The sequence below is a fragment of the Zingiber officinale genome, chromosome 3A (assembly GCF_018446385.1).
Source record: "Zingiber officinale cultivar Zhangliang chromosome 3A, Zo_v1.1, whole genome shotgun sequence".
NCBI lineage: Eukaryota > Viridiplantae > Streptophyta > Magnoliopsida > Zingiberales > Zingiberaceae > Zingiber > Zingiber officinale.
Window position 1 is genome coordinate 162,961,293 of NC_055990.1, and position 24,075 is coordinate 162,985,367.

Here is a 24,075-nt window from a genome sequence, read left to right on the forward strand (position 1 = left end):
GATAATATACGCCCTGTCGATCAGCTCGGGGTCTTCGACATCGAGCCGGTGGCTCAGATAATATAGGCCCGGCCAATCGACACGAGGTCTTAGACATCAAGCCGGTGGCTCGGATAATATACGCTCGACCGATCAGCATGGGGTCTTAGACATCAAACCGGTGGCTCGGATAATATACGCCCGACCGATCGGCTCGGGGTCTTCGACATCGAGCCAGTGGCTCGGATAATATATGCCCGGCCAATCAGCACGGGGTCTTAGACATCGAGTCGGTGGCTCGGATAATATACGCTCGACCGATTGGCTTGGGGTCTTCGCTCGAGAAACTATGATAAATTCTATGACCGAAAGGGAATATAACTGAAAAACTGACCTGCCGACCAGCAGAGGATCTGACTCAATTTCTCGACTCCCGAATACCCGTGGAGTGAGGAGGATACGATATACTCGTCGAAACCCATTAAGGCCATGAGGATGGCGGAACTTTCCGGGTCGTCCGTCTTCACGTTCCAGACCAGGTGCGTTTCCACAGACGGCACCAATTTGATCCTGTCGGGAAGCTGAGAAGACGGACCTGTTGGTGTGATGTGTCTGGAAGGTTGACTGCATCCCCATGACCAAGTGGTGAGCTGTCCTTCATGTTGACTAAGTCATCCGAAGTCCTCCGGTCAACAATATATGTATCCAGCGGCCAGGTCGCCCCGGCCTCGGTACCTCGGTGCTCGAGGCGAATCCCACAGATATATAAGCAGCTAAATACTGATAACAGAATAGTGAAATAAATGCAAGAAAGGTACGGTGACGTTGTGAGAATTTAATCCTCGACATAATTAAGCCACGTTAATCTCTCCTATCTTAGCCTTTCCTATGGGATAAACATTGAATTAGTCTTCCTATTTTAATTCCTATTTTAATTCCTATTTTAATGGGATAAGTAGTGGAATAAGTCTTGTTTTGTGGTGCATTTAAAGAGGCCCTCGAAGCTGTAATTGATAATTCCATAACAGTAAAGATTTTCTTACGTTTTTTCACTGTGCGTTTTTTTGAGTGCTGTGTGTTTCTTTTGAGAACAGAAGTGAGGCAACTTCTTCTTTCGTTGTTTTATTTTTTGTTCGCTGCATCCTGCTGCTACTCACCGATTCTGAGCCAACACTTGGTATCAGAGCGTTGGTAGTATAAGACATCCAAGAATCTACGATTCCATAAAATGTCGAGCATCCCAGTAAAGGAGAACGGCGGAGTGTCATTTCCCTATCCGATGCTAAGTCCTCACAATTATACTGTGTGGGCAATAAAGACAGAGGCGATCCTTGATGCCCAGGGAGTCTGGGAGGCGGTGGAGCCAGCGGAAGGAGCCCAGGTGGATGCAAAGAAGGACAAAAAGGCACGTGCATACATCCTGCAGTGTGTCCCCGAAGACATCCTTCTCCAGATCGCAACAAAGAAGACGGCGAAGGAAGTCTGGGACAGCCTCAAGACGAGGTATCTTGGTAGTGATCGGGTGAAGAAGGCACGTGTACAAACATTGAAGAGCGAGTTTGACGCTCTCCGGATGAAAGAAACCGAAACGATTGATGAGTTTGCTGGCAAACTCAGTGCCCTAAGTAGCAAGTTCTCCACCCTTGGTGCCACGCTTGAAGATTCCTCGTTGGTAAAAAAATTGCTCGATTCTGTCCCTGATAAATTCTTTCCTATTGTTGCTGGTATTGAGCAATTCTACGACCTTGAGTCTTCTATACCATTTGAGGAGGCTATAGGACGACTGAAGGCGTACGAAGAACGAACGCTACGACTACGCAGCAACACCAACGGCACTGAAGGTGAGCTCCTATTAACTCATGCCGAATGGCAAATGCGACAGAAGGGGAGCAACGTGGACACTTCGTCAGGAGGAAAGGGGCGTGGGTCCAGCAGCCCTAGTCGTGGCAAATGGCGTGGACGTGGGCGAGGGTGCGGCCGTGGCCGTGGTACGCAACGCCAAGACAGTGCAGGAGGGACTAGCGGCAGCAACAGTGGCACTCGAGACAAGAGACATATAAAATGTTTCAATTGCGAGAAAATGGGGCATTATGCGTCCGAATGCTACAACAAGCGGCGTGATGATGAGGCTCACCTCACTTGTGCCACCGATGAAGAGCCGGCACTGATGATGACCGTGTCCCACGAGGAGTCTGACGCTAGGCGTGAGCGGCAGGATACCATTCTACTCAGTGAAGAGAGGTTGCTACCGGAGATGTACCGAGACGTTAAGAAAGAAGATAAGGACGTCTGATACCTTGACAATGGTGCCAGCAACCACATGACTGGCCATCGTGAGAAATTTCAAAAGCTGGATGAAACCATCACCGGGAGGGTGAGGTTTGGCGATGGATCAACCATTGAGATCATGGGCAAGGGAACGGTTGTGTTCGAATGCAAGAACGGCGATCAGAAGGCTCTCCACGAGGTATACTACATTCTGAGACTTTGTAGTAATATCATAAGTCTTGGTCAATTGACAGAAACTGGGAACGAGGTGCACATGGAAGGAGATGCCATGAAGATAATTGATAGAAGCGGGAAGCTCTTGATGCTGGTAAAGCGAACGCAAAATCGCTTGTACAAGATAACCTTGAAGACATTCAAGCAAATCTGTCTCCTAGCAAGCCTAGAAGATCCGACCTGGTTATGGCATGCAAGGCTTGGACATGTCAATTTCCATGACTTGAAGCTGTTGGGGGAGAAGAAGTTGGCGGTTGATGTGCCACTATTGCCTCAGCCGAACAAGCTTTGCGAGGTATGTGTGGTCGCTAAACATGGAAGGTCGCCATTCCCGCACCAAGCTAACTTTAGAGCGACGAAGCCGTTGGAACTTCTCCATGCTGATATTTGCGGGCCAATTTCACCAAGTACACTGGCTGGTAACAAATATTTCCTGTTGATTGTTGATGATTGTACAAGATGGATGTGGGTATTTGTATTGGCAGCAAAGAAAGATGCATTCCAAGCATTCAAGAAATTCAAGTCCGTGACGGAGAACACGACTGAGTACAAGATCAAAACACTCCGGACAGACCGTGGTGGTGAATTTCTATCCACAGAGTTCACTCGATTCTGTGAAAATGAAGGAATCGAGCGGCACCTTACGGCTCCCTACACACCCCAACAGAATGGCGTTGTGGAGCGCCGTAACCGCACTGTGATGGCCATGGCAAGATCTCTCCTCAAGGGTACACATATACCGGCAAGGTTCTGGGGAGAGGCAGTTAGGCATGCTGTCTATCTGCTAAATCGTCTCCCAACTAAGGCACTAGGAGACCGTACCCCATTTGAAGCCTGGATGGGGAGAAAACCACATCTTACCCACTTGAAAGTGTTCGGTTGTGTTGCATATGTGAAAAATACAACCCCTCACCTGAAGAAACTTGACGACAAAAGTTCACCTATGGTATACTTGGGTGTCGAGGAAGGCTGCAAAGCTCATTGTCTATTTGATCCAAGGCATGGCAAGCTACAAGTAAGTAGAGATGTAGTATTTCAAGAAAATAGTGAATGGACATGGACTGCAGGTGCTAACCATGAAGAAAACCTACCGGAGTTTATGGCGGAAGATGTACTCGACACCGACGAGGTGATTGTTGTAGCAGACATTGAGGCAGGAACAGAAGACGTCACAACATCGCCAGCAGCGTCAAGTCCATCTACACCATCATCGAACACCCATACAGCTTCCTCGCCTTCGATAACAAACTCACCCGAGTCTTATGAAGGACCGGTCCGTTTTAGATCCATTGCTGATATCTATGCCAACACTGAGGAAGTGGTTGGTATTGATGAAGAAGAGAATGAGGTAATGCTGATGATGTCTGAAGAGCCAACCTGTTACCAAGAGGCTGCAACCGAGGCTTGCTGGTACGAAGCAATGAAGGAAGAACTGGAAACTATTGAGATGAACAAGACCTGGACCCTAACTGAGCTCCCATTAGGCCACAAACCTATTGGCCTAAAGTGGGTGTACAAACTGAAGAAAGATTCAGCTGGGAAAGTTGTTAAGCATAAAGCAAGATTAGTTGCTAAAGGCTATGTACAAAGACAAGGCATCGACTTTGAAGAGGTATTTGCACCGGTCGCTAGACTTGATACTATTCGAGTCATTCTTGCACTTGCAGGGAATCGAAGCTGGGAGGTACACCATCTAGATGTGAAGTCAGCATTCCTTAACGGAGAGTTAGAAGAAGAAATATACGTCTCTCAACCGGAAGGGTTTGAGGTACAAAATCAGAAACATAAGGTGTACAGGTTATTCAAGGCCCTCTATGGACTGCGGCAGGCTCCACGAGCTTGGAACATGCGGCTGAACAGGAGTCTGGTAGAGCTCGGCTTCAAAAAATGTATTCAAGAACATGCAGTATATACAAGAAGTGAAGGAGAAACAAGTATACTTGTTGGAGTGTATGTCGACGATCTCATCGTGACAGGAAGTAGCACAGGAAGAATCAACAAGTTCAAGCAACAAATGATGACAGAATTTGAGATGAGTGATTTGGGTCTTCTCTCCTACTACTTAGGGATTGAAGTGGAACAACAGAAGAGCCGAATTTTACTTAGACAATCAACTTATGCTAAGAAAATTCTGTCTCAATTCAAGATGGCAGATTGTAATGCCACAAAACATCCGATGGAACCCAAGACACAACTGCATAAAGACTTGGAAGGGACTCCAGTTGATGCCACAGAGTACAGACGTGTCATTGGTTGCCTGAGATATTTGCTACACACACGACCAGACTTGTCATATCCTGTCGGGATGGCGAGCAGATACATGGAAAGGCCTACAACCATGCATCACAAAGTGGTCAAACAGATTCTCAGGTATTTGAAAGGTACAATCCATTTTGGACTTGCTTACATAAAGGGACCCCCGGAAATTAGTATATTCGGCTACTCGGACAGTGATTTAGCCGGTGATCTTGATGGGAGGAAAAGCACAAGTGGAATGACTTTCTATTTTAATGAAAGCTTGGTGTCCTGGAATTCACAGAAGCAGAAGACAGTGGCGCTTTCATCTTGTGAGGCAGAATTCATGGCAGCCACAACTGCGGCCTGTCATGCTTTGTGGTTGAGGAGTCTTACTAGCGAATTAACCGGTGAAAAGCCAAAGCCGGTAACTTTGTTTGTTGACAACAAATCTGCTATAGCACTCATGAAGAATCCGGTATTCCATGGTCGAAGCAAGCATATAGACACAAGGTTTCACTTTATCAGAGAATGTGTTGAGAAGGGACAAATTGTGGTTGAGTTCGTTAATACCGGAGAACAGCGAGCGGATGTTTTAACTAAAGCATTGCCAGGAGTGAAGTTAGCTACTATGCGACAACTACTCGGCATCCGAGACTTAGAGTCATGTCAGGATTAGGAGGGGTAATGTGAGAATTTAATCCTCGACATAATTAAGCCACGTTAATCTCTCCTATCTTAGCCTTTCCTACGGGATAAACATTGAATTAGTCTTCCTATTTTAATTCCTATTTTAATGGGATAAGTAGTGGAATAAGTCTTGTTTTGTGGTGTATTTAAAGAGGCCCTCGAAGCTGTAATTGATAATTCCATAACAGTAAAGATTTTCTTACGTTTTTTCACTGTGCGTTTTTTTGAGTGCCGTGTGTTTCTTTTGAGAACAGAAGTGAGTCAACTTCTTCTTTCATTGTTTTATTTTTTGTTCGTTGCATCCTGCTGCTACTCACCGATTCTGAGCCAACAGACGTACCCTGGCCCCGGGGGGCGCACTCGGATGGATGGATGAGCTGGTCGTGGTGCTGATTGAGTCGTCGCGACCGTGAAGGGTAGATGAGTATGAGCCAGCTGAGGAGCTGACTCAGGCGACTCGGAGTTGGACATGATGTGGATCCGCAAGACGGTGCACGATCCATCTACAATGGCTCGTAGGCCGGAATACAATATCGGCACGAAGGCCGGAATACCACCGTGGCTCTCAGGCCGGAATACAAGAGTGATATGAAGGTCGCACCACTATAGCGGCTCGCAGGCTAGAATATAGCGGATATGCACAAAGAGGGAGCCCGATCTGTGATACCAACGTGATCTACACATGACGGCAGCCATATTCGTGCTGGAAGAGGTGGCAGCGACCAGATTTGGTGGAGAAAGAAAGGGGAGGAGGACCCGTGGCGGCCAAAGGCGGCAGCGACCTCCACATCCGCACTGAAGACAGCAGGACTGGGCGACATCTAGCTGACGTAGTACTGGCGTGGCCGGCACTGAGGGAGGAGGGTCTGTGAGGGGTGCTGCCGGTGGAGGGTGTCGCCGGTGTAGGGCGCTGGACGAGGAGGGCGGTCGTCCACGGTGTTTGATGACAGGGAGGTGGCGCGAGGTCGTCGGCGTGTATGAGATAGGCGCTCAGGCCGTCAGAGAGAGTGAGGAAGCAGCCGACGACGAGGCTGGTGGCGTCCGTCGCAGGGGAGAAGATGGCGACGCTTGAGAGCAGCAACGTGCCTTCGGGCGAGAAAGAGAGGGCAACGGCTGGCCAATGACGAAGGAGGTGACGCTGGGGGCAACGCGAGGCTTGTCGGCGCTAGGTGGCCCGCAGTGGCGACGAAGGCGAGAGCTTGAGGGAGGGGCAGCATGCACGAGAAGAGGGGGCTGTGGTGGCCGGAAGGAGAGGAGAAGATGCTAAGGCCAGCGGCCGGCGTCGGCGAGAAGCTCGAGAGGGAGAAGGAAGACGTCTCTTCCTTTTGGTTCCTGTTGGCGGCCTCAAGTCCGAACCCGATGCCTTCAGCTGGATGTGCAGATCAAGAAAGGATGTGCATCAGTGCATTCATGGCGTAAACATTAGCTAACAATATATATTTATATACAATCAAATATCTTGAGATAGCTAGACATATTCAATGACAAATGTGTACGTATGTTGCAGTACCAGATTTGACCAGCACAAGGGAAGAGGAGAGAAGAAAGGCGACGAAGAGAAGGAGGAGAAAGCAGTGCTGCTTGGAAGCCATTTGGATCGCCAAGGTTTTTTTATTTAATTTGTGCCTTGGACGTCCATGATGATTGATCATATTTATAATCTGCAGGTGGGGGAGGAAATCTTTAAACGGAAGGAACGCGCCAACAGGCAGACAATTAATTTGGTTCCCAATTTGGATTTTCATTTTTTTGAAATAAAATTTTAATAAAAAAACATTAAGCCTGGCTATTTTTTAATAATAAAAAGTATATATATAATTAATGCACCTATTATATATAACTATACAAATGCAAAATAATATGGCGAATGATTTTTATATGTTCACAAAGGTTTCTAAATTTTATCATATCTGATGTGATTATAATTGACTACCAAAATAATTTTAAAATTTTCAAAAAATATTTTAAAATATGTATCTCTCTTTTTTATGTTCAGGAAGGATTCCAAATTTTATCCATTTTTTTTCCTCTTAAGTAAATATGTATCTCTCTTTTTTACTAATGTTTTACTCTCAAAAAAAATATCCTTGTTCTCTCTCATTGATAATATTTCTTCCTCATTTCTTTTCCATAAATAATAGGGAATAAGGGTTACTTATCCCTTAGAGGCAAAATAACATACTGTTTTTAAAAAAAAAATCAAATTATTCTTTTTCTATTTTTATTACATAAATAAAAAATGATCATTTTTAATGATCTGCTCCGGTTGACTGTACGTGGACCTCCTATTGGTTGAGCTTGCAATCACAGACCGTCAGTGCCGAGCCAGGAAGGGGTTCCCCGGCGTTGGCCCTCTGACGCTCAAGTCATATCATCGGCGGCAAGAAAGCGAAGTAAAGGAGCGGAGCAAGAGAGGCAGCGTAACAGTATCTATAGTAGAACTTACTTACCTTCGTCGAAGCTTGAGACCCTTTATATAGGGCATCAGGGACGCGCGTGCATACTTCTCGAGATGTGCACGCTTCTCAAAACTTATTCTGAAAAGACGTGTAAGTAAAGTGTCCCTGACACCATACCTCAATGACCCGAGTATATCTCTGAAAAGACAGTGGAAGCTTCCGCCGTACGATCTTCTGTCTGACCATGCCGTCCACCACGCCGCCTGTCGGTGGTACTGGTTCTTAGAAGGATATCACCACCTGCTCCTTTTGTCTGTTACCTGACTGAACGGAAGAACCACTCGGCCGATCCTCACCTATCTGGACGGTTGTCTCTCCTGGGGACTATGCTCCCTAGGGTTGAGCGGGCTGCCCGCTCAACCAACCTTCCACTATCCCAACTCCCTTGTCATGTCGACCGGGCAGCCATGCCTGCATGTCGTCCGCTCGGTTGTGTCTCTGATGTAAGTCTGAGCAGGTCATCCGCTCGGTGTATGCTTTGCCACCAATTTTGTTTTCTGGGTGCCGGAAGCTCGGTGCGCTGCCGAACTGTGATGATGTTGCATCAGATACCCCTCAGTCCGATCGGGCGAGTGTGCCATCCGATCGGACAATGACTCGAGATCACTGACCGCCTTGACTTTGACCTCCATCGTGGCAATGAGCCTCTACGGGGCGGGCCTCGCCTTACCACCGGATCAGTCAGCACTTTATACTAGAATCGAGTATATTTTCTATTAAATTGAGTACGATTCTTTTTCCAGATAGAAACTATACTAGATTTTTTTAAATGATACTCAATTGGATGGAAAAACTATTAGATTTTCTTTAAATGATGTTGTATTTAGATATAAATAGTTTAAAACAAATATAATTTCTATTAAATACAGTACTTTAAATTAGAATCAAGTATATTTTCTATTAAATTGAGCATGATTTTTTTCTACTTAATATAATTTTTCTTAAATTTAGCATCATTTAAAGAAAATTTAGTATATTTTCCATCCAATTGAGTACTATTTAAAGAAAATTTAATATATTTTTCATCTAATTGAGATGAAAAAAGAATCGTACTTAAATTAAGAGGAATTATACTCATATTTAGATTTTTTATACTTAAAAATATCAGTGTAGGACAGATGTTTTGTATGTGTTAGGCCCAATTCCATCCGACACAGGTGTGTCCATATTGCAAGGCAAAATTGTGGAATATGCTGCAGGCCAAGATGATACCCAGGAGTGCTTGCATCAAGCTGTGCGCTTACGATGACAGCATCGAGTGTTTTGTATGTCTCAATGGGCACATGTTAGGTGCATGCACTCTGCTGCCACTATCTGACTCTGAGGAGGCATCAGATATTGACTGATGCTTAAAATTGAGTAAAATTTTGTTTGAGGTTAGTTCTCTTGATCTTTTCTGTTTGATCCCTCCATGGTGATTTTAGCTGAATAAATTAACAAAATCCCTATAACTTGCTGTTTTCAGTGGTGTGTTTTCCTTGTCTAATCGCTTGAGTAAGCAAGCAGAAGGATAACCCATGGATTTCCTCCCATTTTATCCCCTCACAATAAGTGAAATCATGCTAAAGTTTGTTTGGATGAATCTAATTTGCTATATGTTAATTCAAAGTACTGTAACTAGATCAGATATCTGTTTAACTGAGTTGTATTGCTCAAAATGATCATTTGCAAAATCCAACAGCAATTGTAGCTCAATTGCATTTTTTACATTTCTAGAATCGCATGAATCTATTCTAATGAGTTTATAGCAAAATGGCATGTTGGTTGGCATTTGAAGGCTGTTAACCACATGCCATGAAATGGTTGCATGCTCTCTTTCCAGGTATCTCTGTTCAATCACTGTTTAGCATGACAAAGATCTGCAGTTTGTTTGCAGAACATAAAAGAGGATCGATACAAAACTTGTTCTCATTTTCGAAGCTGTGTCAACTGATAGCTGTCCTCTTATTCTAGTTCAAGTCTCTCTATTTGTGCACAGAATTTCAGTCGGTGAGAAGGCACAGAAAATTGCTCAAGAGCTGTCTTATAACGCCAGAGAACAAAGCTTCCTCAAAGAACAAGTAAAAAAGTCGCATCATGAGAAACTAGTTGAGTACTGATCCGAAGAGTTATATTTGCTGCTTCAAAATTGAAGACCAAAACTGTTGGTGTACTTTTGCCAAGGCAGTTGGTGTAAGTATTTATCGTCGATCCATGAAATTTTAAGTTGCTTTTCTTGCTAGAGCTTTACCTACAGCGGTAAGTTATCCGTCTGAACTACCGGAACTCGGAATTTTATGTAAACCAGCCATAGTAAAATAGGATAAATCATCGAACTCAACCACAATTAACATGCATTATAATAATAGAAGATACATTAATGATAATAATCAAAATAATTTTTAATTAATTTCAATCAATTGATATTTATAATTGATATTTATTATGTTTTGCAGGTCGGTATGAATTAAATAAAAATAATAATATTTTTAAATCTATTATATTACTATGTTTATAATTATTATGATTATATATCTTATTTAATCTTTTCATTATTGTGGACAATTTATATAAATAAATCTATTAATTTTAGTAATAAAATTATCAAAAAAAATTTATATTATTTATTTCTATTATAAATCTTTCATTATATATCTTATTTAATTTTTCTATTATAAATCTATTAATTTTAATAATAAAATTATCAAAAAAAAATTATATTATTTCTCTCCTCAACATACATCACTTTATATTTTGGTTGGAAGAACAAATAAGCTCATCACTTTATATCAGCCGCCTCGACAATCTTGAATCTGAGAGCAAGCACGTTTGTAAGGGTTGGCCGGTCTGCTTTCATGGCAGTTGAAGTAGGAGGTGCTTCGACGAGAGCAAGGTGTTTGATCGCCTCTGCGAAGAGCCCTGCAGCTGATGTCTTCAGCAGGAGTGGCCGAGGTGACAATGAGCAACAGGAGAAAGATGGACAAGGAGAAAAACGAAACAGATGTCTGCTTCGATTTCTCCATATTGTCCCTCTTTCTCCTTTGCTAGCCTTTTTTGTTTACTTATTTGTTCTTGTTTTGCATTTTACAATGGAGGGTGTTTATATAACATCGATGGGGAAAAACAAAACCACACAGAATGTGAGAAAGAGCATTATTTTCGAACAACTTGGTCAAATTAGATTAAGGATTCGCCGCCTTGATAGTGTCGATGAATCTCTTGAGATTGTGGAATGAAGCCCCTCCTTGGTCAGTATTCCTTTGAGCTTTCTCCTTCAACGACGACGCTCTTGCACTCATCTCCGCATCCCCCAGCAGCGCTTCCACCTTGGATTTGAGCTGCTCACGCTTGAATATCCCACTTTCGTCAGGCGTCAAGCTCAGACCCACCTTCCAATGGTCGCAAATGTAGCTCTGGTTCAGAAATTGGTCTGCGAAGTATGGCCAGCAAAGGAAGAGCTTCCCGTTCCTGACGCCTTCCATGGTGGAGTTCCAGCCACAGTGAGACACAAAGCAACCGACGGAAGGGTGGGCCAGCACCTTCTGCGGCGGCGCCCAAGCCACCATCATCCCTCTGTTTCCCACGTGGTCCTTGAAGTCATCCGGACAAGCGTCGGCCGAGTCGACGGGGAGATTGGGCCGGACCACACACAGGAACGGTCGGTCAGTCACCTCCAGCCCGAGGGCGAGTTCCTGGAGCTGACTGCGGCCCAAGACGACGAGGCTACCGAAAACCGCGTAGACGACAGAACCCGACGAGTGCTCGTCAAGCCACGACAGGCAGCCTGCATCCTCCGGCCAGAAGTAACCCACGGCTCGGCTCGACTCGGCCGGAGGCCGGTGGGCAGTGGCCCGATGGGGAGAATATTTGGGCGTAGGAGAGGTCGGCTCTTCGATGGCAAAAGGCGAATACGTTCGCCTCAGCGCCCCCGCCAACTCGTCCGAGGGCCAACAAGGAGAAGGTAAATCACGGGCCGCTACTAGCCTTTGAAATAGTGACTAGCACATAAGGGAGGTATTTACCTCGGCTTTGCCGAGATTCGAACCCCAGATCTCATGATGGCAACACCTCATGTGCTAGCTACTAGACTCATCCGAAGGTCGGCTCTTCGAGCTCTTTGAAGGAGTTGCAGATGATGAAATCCACGACGTCAAGGACTCTGATGTTGCTGAGGAAGTAGTTGAAGACTGTTTCTCTGCTTCTTTCGTCTCCGATTAGGTTCCATATCAAGTGGGCAGCGTCAATGAATGGCATTCCGAGACCGAGCTGGAACGTCTCATGTTCTGGGATGGGCGTACCTGTGAAGATTGCTGATAGTAATTTTGCAAGATCAAAAACTGTCAGGATGCATTTTTGTATGTTCTTGATCGATCACCATGTGCATCAAGGACGCCTCTTGAAATCAACTCTGTTATGCTCATGATCGTGGCCAGCATCAGGGCAGACACCGGCCAGAACACGGCAGATCTGAGACCCTTCTTCCAGCCAACCTCGAGAGTGTTGAATAAGTGTGAATGGAGAAGAGGTGGAAGAGAAGAAGTTCCATTGTGAATGGGACTTTAGTCCCATATTGGAAGTTTCAAAGCAAGTTTGTTGGTTTATATTGATTCACATAAATTGAGGATGTGAACAAATGCATGGGGAGAGGCTCTCTCTCACGCGTGGGTGCGCAGGGGGGTGTGCAAATCCAAGGCCCGGATTTGCACTGAACCAAGTTGACTCGTGTTCGAGCGCGACCTGCGCACACGAATGCCGGACCGGTCGGGGCAAAAATTTATCCAAGTGGAACAACTAACATTTTGCCACGTAGATCTTTTTGCTGCTTGTGTAACGGATGCATTAAAGAAAAATTAATGGAGAATCAAAACGGCCAATTGCGGTGAGTAATGATCATTAATTGTTCATTAGTGTTGTCCTTTGGTCTTGAGCTCCTATATAAGGAGGCTGCGACCACAGGCAAAAGGTTACGCGTGTAACGCAGCAAACAGAAGCTCTCCACTTTATTTCCCTCCTCTGTCGCACGATTCTTGCTCGGCAGAGTGCCCATGATAACATTCGGGTACCACTCAGTTCGCCGTGACCACCAGTGCTTGGTGGAATCCATGGTCGACCGTTGTATCCTGTAAAACAAACGACCCGAGTAAACCTCGAAGCACAGCCGGAAGTGAGCAAATCTGTTTCAAGGAAATTGCTACTCGTAGGCCTCGGTCAGCTCGCCCGGTCGGGATTTTCGCCCTACCTTATTGCCCGGTCAGACTTTCTGCTCTGTAGATCTGGTCTTCCATACTGCAGATCTGGACTCCTGGTCTGTCAAGACTGCTGACCTACTCAAACAAACCTGGTCATTCTGCTCTGCAGACCTGGTCTTCCTTTCTATAGACCTGCACAAACAGACCTGGTCTTCCTTTCTGCAGACCTGCTGCTCTGATCTGCCGCTCTGCAGATCTGTTCTGCTGCGCTGCCCTGCCACTCTGGTCTTCCGCACTGCAGTGCTGGTCTGTTGCTCTGTCCTGCCGCTCTGGTCTGCTGCTCTGTCCTGCCGCTCTGGTCTGCTGCTCTGCAGATCTGCCCTGGTCTTCTGCACTGCTGACCTGGTGTTCCGCTCTACAGACCTGGTCTTCTGCTCAGATCTGGTTTTCCGCTCTGCAGACCTGCTCGACTGCTCTAGTCTACCGCTCTGCAGACCTGGTCTTTTGCTCTGCAGACTTGGTCTTCTGCTCTGGTCTGCCGCTCTGCAGACCTTGTCTTCCGCTCTGCAGACTTAGTCTTCCACTCTGGTGTGCCGCTCTGCACTACAGACCTGTTCTGTCGATCAGCTCTGCTGCGTTACGGAAACCAGTCCCTACTGACAGCCTGAGATTATCTGCTTAGGTCATTTTCGACTATAAGTTGAATTTAAATTATGTGTAAATTTTAAATTCAACTAAGCTCCCTAAAATCTCCGGCAACAAATTGTTTGTATCCAACAATCTTGAAACAGATTTTGACTTTGTTGAGATGGCCACAGAACAAACTGTTGAGGTGCAACAGACTTAATACGTGCAGGCTCCCTCCGCCCCGATTGGAACTGTGCCAATCAACCACGGAGAAAAGCCAGAGAAGTTCAGTGGACTGAACTTCAAGAGGTGGCATCAGAAGATGCTCTTCTACCTGACCACGCTCAACCTGGCTCGGTTCTTGACCGAGGACCCTCCCAAGCGAGCTGAGGATGCTGATGCGTAGACCATCAGTACAGTGGAGGCATGGACTCATTCTGAGTTCCTTTGCCGAAACTACATCCTCAACTACCTTGCTGACTCGCTGTACGCAGTGTATAGCATGAAGAGAACGGCTAAGGAGCTGTAGGAGTCCCTGGACAAGAAATACAAGATGGACGATGCAGGGGCAAATAAGTTCATCGTGGGTCGATTCCTGGACTACATGATGGTTGACTCCAAGACAGTTATCAGCCAAGTCCAGGAGTTTCAGGTGATCTTGCACGAGATCCACTCAGAAGGGATGGTTCTGAGTGAAACCTTCCAGGTGGCTACTATCATTGAGAAGTTGCCTCCCGGCTGGAAGGACTTCAAAAACTACCTGAATCACAAGCGGAAGGAGATGAATATGGAGGAACTCATTGTTCGACTTCGCATCGAAGAAGACAACAAGAGTTCAGAGAGAAAGTTGTTCTCTCCGGCTACTGTGAAAGCCAACGTGGTCGAGCACGGTCAAAGCTCGAAACGGAAGAACCCCAAATCTTCCAATATTGGACCCAAAGGAGGCATCAGCAAGAAGAAGTTATCTGGGACGTGCTTCAACTGTGACAAAGTGGGTCACAAATCTTCGGAGTGCAGAAAACCGAAGAAGAAGCAAGAGACCAACCTGAACGAGAGACCATAAATGGACGACCTCTGCGCTGTGGTCTCAGAACTGAATTTGGTTGTTTCAAACCCACGGCAATGGTGGATCGATACTGGAGCCACCAGACATGTCTGCTGCAATAAGGAGCTGCTCCACAACTTTGAAGAAGTCATTGGAGACAAGCTGTTCATGGGGAACTCAGCAACCTCATACATCATGGGCCAAGGAAAGTTGGTGCTGAAGATGACCTCGGGCAAGGATCTCACTCTGAACAATGTGCTGTATGTTCCGGAGATTTGAAAGAATCTAGTATCCGGATCACTGTTAAGCAAGCATGGCTTTCGCATTGTCTTTGAGTCGGACAGAGTTGTACTGTCCAAGAATGGAGTGTTTGTAGGAAGGAGCTATGTATCTGATGGCTTGTTTATGCTCAATGTAATGACAATTAGGCCTAGGATAAATAAAACTGAAAGTTCTTCCACTTATATGCTTTAGTCTTCATGTTTGTGGCATGGTAGACTAGGACATGTTAACTACAATGTATTGCGTAGATTAATAAACATGCAAAGCATACTTACATTCCACCTTGACCCAAAACACAAGTGTGAGATTTGTGTTGAAGCAAAAATGACAAGGTCATCCTTTCAACATATTGAAAGAAGTAACGAACCACTTGACCTAATCCACACCGACTTGTGCGACCTTAAAGGTACACCAACACGTTGTGGGAATAAATACTTCATCACTTTTATAGATGATAAAACAAGATACTGTTATGTGTATCTTCTCAAAAGTAAGGATGAAGCTATAGAGAAATTCGCTCTCTATAAGAATGAGGTTGAAAACCAGCTTAATAGAAAGATTAAGGTGGTTCGAAGTGACTGAGGCAGTGAATATGTGTCACCGTTCGCTGAGTTGTGTGCTGAACATGGGATCAGACACGAAACAATAGCTCCTTATACTCCTTTAGCAAAATGAAGTTGCTGAGCGAAAGAATCAAACTCTTAAGGAGATGATGAATGCTCTTCTATTGAGCTCTGGATTGCCAGAGTCCACGTGGGGGGAAGCTATGTTAACAGCTAATTACCTTTTAAATAAGGTGCCCCGGAAGAAAATAGATAAGAACCCTTATGAGTTATGGAATGGAAGACAATCGTCCTACAAATATTTATGAATGTGGGGGTGTCTTGCCAAAGTGTTGGTGTCTGATCCGAAAAGGGTTAAGATAGGACCAAAGATTGTTGATTGCATATTTATTGGATATGCACATAACAGCAATGCTTATCGATTTTGTGTGTATGAGTCACACATACCGGAGATACACAAGAACTCGATAATTGAATCGAGAAATACCTCGTTCTTCGAGCATGTGTTTCCATATAAGACCCGAGAGAATGCTAGCTCCTCAAAACAGGCAAATGAAACACAAGGCGAAGAAGAAGATGATGATGATGATGAACCAGTTGAGGTTGAGCTTAGACGGAGTAAAAGAGCTTGGGTAGAAAAATCCTACGGATCAAATTTTATCACTTTCATGCTGGAAAGTGAGCCCTGGAGTTACTCAGAAGCAGTAAGCTCGTCTGATGGGCCTCACTGGAGAGAGACAATTGCATCTGAGATAGAATCTATCTTGCAAAATCACACTTGGGAACTTGTGGATCTTCCTCCAGGAAGTAAACCACTAGGTTGCAAGTGGATTTTTAAGAGAAAAATGAAGTCAGATGGCACAATCGATAAATACAAGGCCAGATTGGTAATCAAAGGATACCGACAATGAGAAAGCCTTGATTATTTTGATACATACTCTCCGGTGTCGAGAATAACTTCCATTAGAGCATTGTTGGCTATTGCCGCTCTATGGAATCTCGAAATATATCAAATGGATGTAAAAACAACCTTTCTAAACGGGGATTTAGAAGAGGAAATCTATATAGACCAACCTGAGGGGTTTTCTATGCCAGGATAGGAAAACAAGGTCTGTAGATTGGTGAAGTCATTGTATGGCTTGAAACAAACACCAAAGCAGTGACATGAGAAATTTGATAATGCTATGAAGGAATGTGGATTCGAGATCAATGAATATGATAAATGTGTCTACATGAGAGCCATAGAGAGTGACTATGTCATCTTGTGCCTCTATGTAGATAACATACTTATCATTGGGAGTAATGATAAAATAATCAAATCCACTAAAGACATGTTGAACTCAAGATTTGATATGAAAGACATGGGCCTAGATGATGTGATTCTAGGAATCAAAATTCTTAGAACAATAGAAGAACTTGTTCTTAGTCAGTCTCATTACATGGCCTAGCTGATGGGAGGAATGTGTTTGGTGTCGTTGTCAGCGATCAGTGCAGAGGACACCCAACCTATGCTGACTGGAGATTCCAAGAACTAGGTTTAAAGGGACAACTAATCTGCACTGACTAGACACATTGTGGGGGATAGCTCAATGAAACAGTGACTAGAGCAGGATAAGCCGATGAACTTTTAATGATAAAAAAGAGTAGATGGTAACTCTTGAGGGACCACCTATGTGAGAAAGAAGTGGGGCTGCTTCGAAGAGAATTAGAGGCACAATTCTTAGAGCTTCTCACAGAACCATGTGTGTTCATGGCCAAGAACGAACATACACATGAGAACTGAGTTGTATCAGGGAGAGTCTTGGGTGAGATTTGTCACTGCTTACACAGACGGCAGTATAGTTCAAGGACATCGTGTCTACTATCAACCCGTAAGCAACCAGATCTCCACAAGGGAAGGTTCAAAGGGTAAAACCTACTTATCCTATACTTGACTCAACTGTTGAATGTTATCACATACCCTATCTCCATTCATGTGGGGGATTGTTGAATAAGTGTGAATGGAGAAGAGGTGGAAGAGAAGAAGCTCCATTGTTAATGGGACTTTAGTCCCACATTGGAAGTTTTAAGGTAAGTTTGTTGGTTTATATTGATTCACATACATTGAGGATGTGAACAAATGCATGGGGAGATGCTCTCTCTCACACTTGGGTGCGCAGGGGGGGTGCAAATCCAGGGCCCGGATTTGCACTGAACCAAGTTGACTCATGGGCGAGCGTGACCTGCGCACACGAATGCCAGACCGGTCAGGGCAAAAATTTACCCAAGTGGAACAACTAACATTTTGCCACGTAGATCTTTTTGCTGCTTGTGTAACGGATGCATTAAATAAAAATTAATGCAGAATCAAAACGGCCAATTGCAGTGAGTAATGATCATTAATTGATCATTAGTGTTGTCCTTTGGTATTGAGCTCCTATATAAGGAGGCTGCGACCACAGGCAAAAGGTTACGCACATAACGCAGCAAGCAAAAGCTCTCCACTTTATTTCCCTCCTCTGCCACACAATTCCAGCCCAGCAGAGTGCCCGTGATAGCATTCGGGTACCACTCAGTTCGCCGTGACCACGAGTGCTTGGTGGAATCCACGGTCGACCGTTGTATCCTGGGAAACAGACGACCCGATTAAACCTCGAAGCATAGCCGGAGGTGGGCAAATCTGTTTTAAGGAAACTGCTACTCACAGGCCTTGGTCAGCTCGCCCAGTCGGGATTTTTGCCCTACCTTACTGCCCGGTCAGAATTTCTTCTCTGTAGATCTGGTCTTCCATACTGCACATCTGGTCTCCTAGTCTGTCAAGACTGCTTACCTGGTCAAACAGACCTGGTCATTTTGCTCTGCAGACCTAGTCCTCCTTTCTGCAGACTTGGTCTTCCTTTCTGCAGACCTGCTCAAACAGACCTGGTCATTTTTCTCTGCAGACCTGGTCTTCCTTTCTGCAGACCTGCTGCTCTGATCTGCCGCTCTGCAGATCTGTTCTGCTTCTCTGCCCTGCCACTCTGGTCTTCCGCACTGCAGTGCTGGTCTTCTGCTTTATCCTGCCGCTCTGCAGACCTGCCCTACCGCTCTGGTTTGCTGCTCCGTAGATATGCCTTGGTCTTCCACTCTGCAGACCTGGTCTTCCGCTCTGCAGACCTGGTATTCCACTCAGATATGGTTTTCTGCTCGACTGCTCTAGTCTGCCTCTCTACAGACCTGGTTTTCTGCTATGCAGACTTGGTCTTCTGCTCTACAGACTTGGTCTTCTGCTCTGGTCTGCCGCTCTACAAACCTGCTCTTCCTCTCTGCAGACTTAGTTTTCCACTTTGGTCTGTCGCTCTGCAGACCTACCCTGTCGCTCAGCTCTGCTGCGTTACGGAAACTAACCCTTACTGGCAGCTTGAGATTATATGCTCAGGTCATTTCGACTGTAAGTTGAATTTAAATTATGTGTAAATTTTAAATTCAACTAAGTTCCCTAAAATCTCCGGCAACAGATTATTTGTATCTAACCAAGGGGTTAAATCGAGAGTTAGTTGCAAGCTCATTAAGAGGAATGAGCTTGATTAAAGAAGTAGTGAAACAAGCGAGGAGACTAGGAGATATTGCACACTTCGAAGAGGACAACAAATCCACACATGATTCTCAATGAGTTGGGAGATAGCTGACCTAGAGGAATTCTAAAGTAGCGGCTCACTACGGAAAAAAGGGGATGGACGGGGAAGCGGAGACCGACAACAAATTGCTCCTTAAAGAAAGTAACATACCCCTCGGGAGGGGTAGAAGCTCGATGGATCGCGGAGGGTATCTCCTCAGAAACCTCATAATTATAACGAAGGTCATCTAGATCCACTCCATAGAAAGTAGAAACTCCAGGAGCATAGATAGGTGCAGGGGAAGCCATGTGGAAGATCAAAGCAGGAAGCGGCAGCTAGTCACAGCAGGCGGAGGGAGCCAAGAGAAAGAGGAGGTGAGAAAAGTTTAGAAGATGGGAGAAGGAAATATATTTATAGACGCCACCCCCAGGGGTATTATTGTCATCAAGTATCTGACGGTTCGTAGCATAGATAACTCAAGTCATCAAGGCAAAGGAGTCGTTGGATCGTCATAAAAAGAGGAGCCACGGAGAAAGTGTTAGAAAAAGTAGCGGAGAGAAGTACGAGGGTAATAAAAAGATGTGGTAGCCTCGGGAAGGGACGTAGCTACAGTTATTGCTCTCTTGGGCCTTATAACAATAAATATACTTACAAGAGTAGGCTATCAGAAATCCAGATCGGTAATACTGATCAGGATATAAGGGAGGTTTAAACAGGATCCCGACCGAGGGACAGGCAAACCCTGCTCGTAACTTTTGATAACTGAGTGGTATTAAGGTGGGGAACGCTTAAGGAAGGGGCATACACCTAATAGATCTTGTAAGCAAGTCGGAGGGGACACCAACACAAAATATCCATTAACGGGAAAATGTTCAAAATAAGGTGCTTACACCCGAGCCTAGTTCATTGCAAAGTTATATAAGTAAATACAAACTCATCGTCGTCATCAAAGGAAGGTACCTCATCGTCGTCATCATCGTCGTTCATTGCAAAGTTATAGAAGTAAATACAAGTCGGAGCTGTAAAGAATCAAGGTACCCTCAGCTATCACAGCTTCAAGAACAAATTTATTCTCAAGAAGCTGTTTCTAATTATCGGCCACCTGCTGATACTTCTATGAATCCGGTAGGATACCCTCCAAACCGGACCCTTAAAGATGAGCCAGTTAGTATGGTACCACCGATGGAGCCAAAGGGAACACCTTTTAAAAGAAAAGATACATCAAAATGGTGGAATCTACCAACGACACATCAGCAGACAGGAGCACTACTCACTTTACCAATACAACTCAACAGAGTCGAAGATGTTTTCCTCAGATGGGAGGCGATTACAAAAAATGTAGTTGCTCAGCAGAACTTTACTGATGCACATGACAAGGCAGATTTTATAGAAAATCTATTAGGAGAAACTGAAAGATTGACATGGATACAATGGAGAACACATACCCAGGTGAGTATCAAGAATTATTAAATTCTAGTGATGGAAGAAATGACACTCAGAATATTATATCCCAAATTAGAAGGGTATTCTTGTTGGAGGACCCTTTTCAAGGATCCACTGATATGCAGGACAAGGCATACCGAGACCTAGAGAGACTCTCCTGCTCTCAGGTAAAAGATGTAATTACCTTTCTAAATGAATATATAACTCTAGTTGCCAAAACAGGAAGGCTGTTCATTGGACCAGAATTATCAGAAAAATTCTGGCTAAAGCTACCAGGAGATTTAGGCCGAAGACTCAAAGCTGCCTTTGATGAAAAATATCAAGGCAACACCACTGGAGTCCATCCAAGGGTGATATTTACATACAAATATCTGGAGGAGGAATGCAAGAATGCTGCTTTTAGTAGATCACTCAAAGATTTATCCTTCTGCAACCAGATTCCGATTCCTGGATACTATGATGGACCAAAGAAGAAATATGGAGTCAGAAGGTCAACAACATATAAAGGAAAGCCACATCAATCACATGCCCGAATTGAAAAGAAGAAGCATTTAATCAGAAATAAAAAATGCAAGTGCTTCTTATGCGGCGAAGAGGGACATTTCGCAAGAGATTGTCCAAAAGAATATAAAAATATCAAACGAGTGGCTATGTTTGAAAGTCTGGATTTACCTGAGGAATATGAGATATTATCAGTACAGGAAGGTGATGACAAGTCTGATGCCATATATAGCATTTCAGAAGGCGAAGACCAGCAGGTTAACTCTATCCTTCATAAGGAATTTCTATTTGTTTTCATAGAAAATACAAATTCCTATATGATAGGTAAAACTGGCGGCTGGCAACCCATGGTTAAAGTCTCTAAAGCACAACATGACTGTCAGCATATATGGGAAATAAATGGGGATATTCCTACCAATTATCTTCACTGCCATTGCTGCAAAAGGGAGACTTTGAAGCGCCATAGGATGCATTGTGGAACTTGCAAGATAACATCCTGCGGACTATGCACTAGCAACTACTTTGATATGAAGATCCCAGTCGAAAGGTCCATACCTACCCCTTTTATTCCGACTAATGTTATACAGGAACAGGCTACCTATATAGCATGGGCTAAAACTGAAATTGAGAGACTAAATCAAGAGCTACTTGGTGTACAAGCATTAGCCAGGCTTCAGTCAGAAGAAGCTCAGAAGGCATTCTCTCTCCAAAAGGAAGATCTAATAAGAAACTTTAAAGCTGATGAGTTAGAGTTCACTACCGAAAATGAAGAACTCAGGTTAAAGGTGGAATTTCTGGAGTTAGAAAATCAAGATTTGAAGAAAAGTCTTAAAGATTTACTTCCAACTCTACCTGCCTTAGAAGCCATCGAAGAAGAAAGCGAAGAAATAAATGTGTTTATCAACAATGGCAAGGAGAAGGTCTTCTCTATGGAACAAACAAGGCAGCCAGCACCTAAGAGCAATGGGCTTTTTAACCTTATTGTGGAGCTTGATATTCAAGGAATCGAGAAGTTCAAAGTCAATGCAATACTTGACACCGGAGCTACAACCTGTTGCATTGATCAGGTATCTATTCCCCCTGAATCAATCGAAGATAATACTTTCATTGTTAATTTCAGCGGTATCAATTCGAAGACTACTGCAAATAAAAAGTTGAAAATGGGCAATATGAAAATTGGGGAACATAATTTTCGGATTCGTTACACATATGCATTTCCCCTTACTTTGGGAGGAAATATTACTATGATATTGGGCTGCAACTTTATACGAGCTATGTACGGAGGAGTCCGTATTGAAGGAAATGAAGTAACATTTTACAAAAATATCACCACCATCCAAACACAACAAATAGCAACTGCTGCCCCAGCTATTGAAGAGCTTGAGCTAGAAGAGGAGGAGTACAACCAGATTCAAGAACAGGTATGTACTTGGCAGCTTAGCTCAAAATTAAACGATATGATGCAACGTCTAACCAATACAGGCTACATTGGTAATGACCCTATGAAGTACTGGAGGGCAAATCAAATATTGTGCAAACTGGAAATCAAAAATCCAGATCTTGTTATTGAGGACAAACCCCTGAAACATGTTACCCCTCAAATGCAAGATTCCTTTAGAAGGCATATTAAATCTCTTCTGGATCTTAAAGTTATAAGGCCTTCTAACAGCAAGCACAGGACCACTGCCATTATAGTATACTCAGGTACTACTGTTGATCCAAATACCGGAAAAGAATCAAAAGGAAAAGAAAGGATGGTGTTCAATTACAAACGTCTTAATGACAACACACATAAGGATCAATACAGTTTACCAGGCATAAATACTATTATTCAGCGAGTAGGAAGGAGCAAAATTTATTCAAAATTTGATCTCAAGAGTGGTTTCCATCAAGTTGCAATGAGCCCAGAATCTATTCCCTGGACTTCATTTTGGGTACCAGAAGGACTATTTGAATGGCTTGTCATGCCATTTGGACTAACGAATGCCCCTGCAGTTTTCCAACGAAAAATGGATAATTGCTTCAAAGGTACAGAACAGTTCATTGCAGTATATATTGATGATATTTTGATCTTCTCAGCTACAGAAGAAGAACACAGGGCTCATTTGAAAATCTTACTAGAAATATGCCAGAAAAATGGGTTAATCCTAAGCCCAACAAAAATGAAGATCGGAAGCCCAACAATAGAATTCCTCGGAGCAACTATAGGCCAGTCAACCATAAAGCTACAAGCCCATATAATTTCAAAAGTGGCGGATTTTAAGGATGAAGAGCTTAAAACTACTAAGGGGCTACGTTCATGGCTGGGCCTTCTCAATTATGCCCGTTCTTACATCCCAAATCTGGGAAAAACTCTAGGGCCTCTATATTCAAAAACAAGCCCAAATGGAGAACGAAGAATGAATTCACAAGATTGGCGTCTCATTCGGGAAGTAAAAGCTATGGTTAAAAATCTCCCAGATCTTACTATTCCTCCAGAAAAATGCTTTGTTATCATAGAAGCAGATGGATGTATGGATGGATGGGGAGGGATCTTGAAATGGAAACAACAGAAATATGATTCAAAGGCGTCTGAACAAATTAGTGCTTATGCCAGTGGAAAGTTTTCACCACCTAAATCTACAATTGACGCAGAAATCCACGCTGTCATGAATAGCCTTAATTCTTTCAAGATTTATTATCTGGATAAAGAGGAATTACTTATCAGGACTGATTGCCAAGCTATTATTAGCTTCTTTAATAAGTCAGCCCAAAATAAGCCATCTAGAGTTCGATGGATTGCATTTACTGACTTCATTACCGGCTTGGGAATTCCAGTGCAATTTCAACATATAGAAGGTAATGAAAACATATTGGCTGATGCTTTATCTCGACTTGTCTGCTTAATCACAGGACCATGCATCCTGGAGACAGAAGACCATCAGATCATGGTTCAAATAGAAAGCGCCTTAAAGGAGATGAAAGAGAAGCCCAATCCGCAGGCAACTCAAGCTCTGATCGGAGTTA

The 24,075-nt window shown here is 44.1% G+C and overlaps 2 protein-coding genes across 2 annotated transcripts in view; one reads left to right on the plus strand and one right to left on the minus strand.

Moving 5' to 3' along the window:
• The first annotated feature begins 1,207 nt into the window (after positions 1–1,207).
• LOC122050869 lies at positions 1,208–2,272 on the plus strand. Its single transcript, XM_042611738.1, has one exon. It carries the CDS (start codon positions 1,208–1,210, stop codon positions 2,270–2,272), a length of 1,065 nt encoding a protein of 354 aa, XP_042467672.1.
• An 8,754-nt stretch (positions 2,273–11,026) lies between these two features.
• The window catches only part of LOC122050870 (UDP-glycosyltransferase 83A1-like), a 92,101-nt gene continuing 79,052 nt past the window's right edge, over positions 11,027–24,075 (minus strand). The window contains exon 3 of the mRNA XM_042611739.1: positions 11,027–11,663. Within this exon, the coding sequence (XP_042467673.1) occupies positions 11,027–11,663 (637 nt within the window). The remainder of the gene's footprint in view (positions 11,664–24,075) is intronic.